Source organism: Athene cunicularia, unplaced genomic scaffold, assembly GCF_003259725.1.
Source record: "Athene cunicularia isolate RWA unplaced genomic scaffold, athCun1 SCF_170, whole genome shotgun sequence".
NCBI classification, from domain to species: Eukaryota; Metazoa; Chordata; class Aves; order Strigiformes; family Strigidae; genus Athene; species Athene cunicularia.
This window is the reverse complement of record NW_020799234.1, coordinates 7,237-11,592: the sequence shown is the minus strand read 5'-3', so window position 1 is coordinate 11,592 and position 4,356 is coordinate 7,237. Positions and strand designations below refer to the sequence as shown.

The 4,356-nt window shown below is 53.9% G+C and overlaps 1 protein-coding gene across 5 annotated transcripts; it reads left to right on the top strand.

Moving 5' to 3' along the window:
- Positions 1-1,239: 1,239 nt before the first annotated feature.
- Positions 1,240-4,350, top strand: LOC113490606 (zinc finger protein 239-like). 5 transcript variants are annotated; one of them, XM_026867129.1, is made up of 3 exons: positions 1,240-1,559; positions 1,745-1,839; positions 1,885-4,350. In XM_026867129.1, the coding sequence occupies exons 1-3, from the start codon at positions 1,439-1,441 to the stop codon at positions 3,028-3,030; spliced, it is 1,362 nt and encodes a 453-aa protein (XP_026722930.1). In that variant the 5' UTR covers positions 1,240-1,438; the 3' UTR covers positions 3,031-4,350. The 5 variants fall into 5 exon arrangements, with proteins under 5 accessions (XP_026722930.1, XP_026722931.1, XP_026722928.1 ...); XM_026867130.1 differs by having other exon boundaries at positions 1,745-1,884; positions 1,972-4,350; XM_026867131.1 differs by having other exon boundaries at positions 1,243-1,559; positions 1,745-1,884; positions 2,110-4,350.
- Positions 4,351-4,356: the final 6 nt, after the last annotated feature.

Sequence of the window (4,356 nt, the reverse complement as noted above, 5' to 3'; positions counted from 1 at the left end):
CGTCCGGTGGTTTTGGGCTGAGAGCGAAGGATTTTGGGGCTGAGCCCCAGCCAGGGACGTCGCGGACCTTGCCCTCGTCCCCCCTCCAGCTGTAGCGGGACGTGACGTTGGGTTTTCTCTTCCCATAACCCCGGTTCCCGAGCGGGACAAGCTCCTCGTTTCTCCTCCACCTCCGTTTTTGAGGATGGAACTTTGTATTTATAACCCTGGCCCCACACCTTGGCCTTTTGGAGGGGTTTACGGGCCGATTGTTGGGTTTCGGAGGGTTTTACGGGCCGATTGTTGGGTTTCGGAGGGTTTTATGGGCCGATTGTTGGCCTTTTGGAGGGTTTTACGGGCCGATTGTTGGCATTATGGAGGGGTTTACGGGTCGATTGTTGGTGTTTTCGAGGCTTTTACGGGCCGATTGTTGGGTTTTGGAGGGGTTTACGGGCCGATTGTTGGCGTTATGGAGGGGTTTACGGGTCGATTGTTGGTGTTTTCGAGGCTTTTACGGGCCGATTGTTGGGTTTTGGAGGGGTTTACGGGCTGATTGTTGGCCTTTTGGAGGGGTTTACGGGCCAATTGTTGGGTTTTGGAGGGTTTTACGGGCCGATTGTTGGGTTTCGGAGGGTTTTACGGGCTGATTGTTGGCCTTTTGGAGGGTTTTACAGGCCCATTGTTGGGTTTCGGAGGGTTTTACGGGCCGATTGTTGTTTTTTGGAAGGTTTTACGGGCCGATTGTTGGCCTTTTGGAGGGTTTTACAGGCCGATTTTTGGCCTTTTGGAGGGTTTTACGGGCCCATAGTTGGGTTTTGGAGGGGTTTACGGGCTGATTGTTGGCCTTTTGGAGGGGTTTACGGGCCAATTGTTGGGTTTCAGAGGGTTTTACGGGTTGATTGTTGGCGTAATGGAGGGTTTTACGGGCTGATTGTTGGGTTTCAGAGGGTTTTACGGGCTGATTTTTGGCCTTTTGGAGGGTTTTACGGACCAATTGTTGGGTTCCAGAGGGTTTTACAGGCTGATTTTTGGCCTTTTGGAGGGTTTTACGGGCCAATTGTTGGGTTTTGGAGGGTTTTACGGGCCGATTGTTGGCGTTTTGGAGGGTTTTATGGGCCGATCGTTGGCGTAATGGAGGGTTTTACGGGCTGATTGTTGGCATTATGGAGGGGTTTACGGGTCAATTGTTTGTGTTTTCGAGGATTTTACGGGCCGATTGTTGGGTTTCGGAGGGTTTTATGGGCTGATTGTTGTTTTTTGGAGGGTTTTACGGGCCGAATGTTGGCCTTTTGGAGGGTTTTACGGGCCAATTGTTGGGTTTTGGAGGGTTTTACGGGCCGATTGTTGGCGTTTTGGAGGGTTTGATGGGCCGTATCTTGAGGACAAAAGATGGGCGTGGTGTCCTGCTTGTGGACTTCCCAGTAGGGATGGACTTGGGTAGGAAACAAACCTGGGGAACATGCTTATAGCTTGGGTTTTTTTTCCCCCCCAAAAAACCCCCAGGATTTCCCATTCCCAAATCTTGGCCAGATCAAGAGGAGGCTGCAAGGAAGAGGAGATGCTACGAGATACCCAGGCAGGTGAGGAGGAATTTCCTTGACCTTTCATCCTCTCTTCTCCATCCTCCAGCTAGAGCATCGCTTCTGGCTGTAGGACAGGCCCGTTGGCTGACACCGTCCTCCCGGAGACGGATCTGGGAGGATTTCCTTCCCCTTCCCTCTGGCACGGATGCAAATCCCCTTCCTCTCCTTGTTCCTTCCTCTGGCAGGTGATGAGATGGGGATGGAGAACACGGAGGACAAACCCCACCGGGAAAACCTTGAGGAAGAGGCTCTTTTGAAGAGCTCCATGGAGCAGGAGGTCAACGGGGAGGAAAAGCCAAGGAGATGCTCCATGGAGCAGGAGGTCAACGGGGAGGAAAAACCAAGGAGATGCTCCATGGAGCAGGTCAACAAAGAGAAAAAGCTGAGGAGATGCTCCATGGAGCAAGAGGTCAACAAGGAGGAGGAAAAGCCAAGGAGATGCTCCATGGAGCAGGTCAACAAAGAGAAAAAGCTGAGGAGATGCTCCATGGAGCAAGAGGTCAACAAGGAGGAGGAAAAGCCAAGGAGATGCTCCATGGAGCAGGAGGTCAACAGGGAGGAGGAAAACCCCAGGAGATGCTCCACAGGGAGAGGTTGCAAACCCACCCCACGAAGCTCAGAGGAGGAAAGACCAACCATCTGCGAGGAATGTGGCCGGAGCTTCAGCCGGAGCTCCAACCTGGCCGTCCACCAGCGGTTACACGCCGGTGAGAAACCCTACAAGTGCTTGGAGTGCGGGAAGAGCTTCAGCCGGAGCTCCCACCTCATCACCCACCAACGGCTGCACACGGGGGAGAAGCCCTACAAGTGTCCCGATTGCGGGAAGAGCTTCAGCGACAGCTCCACCCTCATCACCCACCAACGCCTGCACACGGGCGAGAAGCCCTACAAATGCCCCGACTGCGGGAAGGGCTTCAACCAAAGCTCCAACCTGACGTCCCACCAACGCACCCACACCGGGGAAAGACCCTACAAGTGCCCCGAGTGCGGGAAGAGCTTCAGCGTCAGCTCCTACCTGATCCGTCACCAGAAGATCCACACCGGGGAGAGACCCTACAAGTGCGAGGAGTGCGAGAAGACCTTCAGCCAGAGCTCCAGCCTCATCATCCACCAGCGCGTCCACACCGGGGAGAAACCCTACAGATGCGTTGACTGCGGGAAGTGGTTTAGGAACAGCTCGGACCTCATCAGGCATCAGCGGACGCACACGGGTGAGAGGCCCTATCGCTGCCCCGACTGCGGGAAGAGCTTCAACCGCAGCTCCAACCTGATGACCCACCAACGCATCCACACCGGGGAGAAGCCCTACGGGTGTCCTGAGTGCGGCAGGAGCTTCACCGTCAGCTCGGCCTTGATTAAACACCAAAGAACCCACCGGGAAGGGAAACCCTACGAGTGCCCCGACTGTGGGAAGAGCTTCATCCGTTGTTCCAACTTCATTACCCATCGGAGGACACATGTTGGGTAGAGAAGCGGCGACCCACGTTGGGTAGAGACCCGGTAGAGTCTCCACCTCTTCCTGCTTCCACCTGGAGGAACGCGGGGAGGAACGTCCGTTTGTTGTGACGGGCTCAGCGGTGAGACGCCGATTAATTAATTAGGAAGAGTGGACTCGTCGGCTGTAGACCCCAAAAAGTCACCCCCGCGTGGTCAAGTAATTCCTCCTGGTGGCATCGAGCAACACCACGGGGACCACGGGGCTTCTCCCACAGCCAAATGGTGGATGGCGTTGGGTAGAGAGCAAGTTTTGAAGACACCCCTTGGGACTTGGCTTCTTCGGGAAGGAAGAAATGAGGTGGAAACGGTCCCACAACCCCGTTGGGACCCACCGAGTTGAGTTCTTCCTCATTTACCGGTGGTTTTTTTGTTTGTTTTTTTTTTTCACGTGATGTTATTTGGTGACCTCATGCAACCTCTGTCCTGCCCATCTATGGTTCATCTTCGGATGAATCAACTCTTTGAGTTGTCCAAAGGGCTTCAGGAGAAGCCGCTGCAACATCTGAGGGATGGAGACGGGCACAGCCCGACTCCACATCCTGCTCTTGCTCCCTCTGCGGTGGCAAAAAATAAAGAATTTGGCTGCAATAAACTTCTCCTCGCCTCCCCTCCTTGGTACGGCCGCGTTGAACCCAACACACCTCGTCTTCATCCAGGCCGGGGCTTGGCCATCTCTAGGGTTGAGTTTTCCCAATGGTGCTACAAGGATGGGAGAGGTGGGACAACTCCATGGATGCGGGGGGGTGGAGGACAGGAAGGGTGCCACCACCCTACGACGTAACCGTCGGCGACGAAGGTTGGTTTGAACCTTCATCCAGGTTGGTTTGAACTTTCACCCGGGTTGGTTTGAATCTTCACCCGAGTTGGTTTGAACCTTCACCCGAGTTGGTTTGAATTTTCATCCGGGTTGGTTTGAACTTTCATCCGGGTTGGTTTGAACCTTCACCCGAGTTGGTTTGAACCTTCACCCGAGTTGGTTTGAACTTTCATCCGGGTTGGTTTGAACTTTCATCCGGGTTGGTTTGAATCTTCACCCGGGTTGGTTTGAACCTTCATCCAGGTTGGTTTGAACTTTCACCCGGGTTGGTTTGAATCTTCACCCGAGTTGGTTTGAACCTTCACCCGAGTTGGTTTGAATTTTCATCCGGGTTGGTTTGAACTTTCATCCGGGTTGGTTTGAACCTTCACCCGAGTTGGTTTGAACCTTCACCCGAGTTGGTTTGAACTTTCATCCGGGTTGGTTTGAACTTTCATCCGGGTTGGTTTGAATCTTCACCCGGGTTGGTTTGAACCTTCA

What these genes read in the sequence shown, in the direction of transcription:
- LOC113490606 (XM_026867127.1), top strand. Translation starts at nt 1,439, where the DNA reads ATGCTTATAGCTTGGGTTTTTTTTCCCCCCCAAAAAACCCCCAGGATT. An exon ending in GCTACGAGATACCCAGGCAG is followed by an intron (nt 1,560 to 1,744) that starts GTGAGGAGGAAT and finishes TCCTTCCTCTGG; the next exon opens with CAGGTGATGAGATGGGGATG.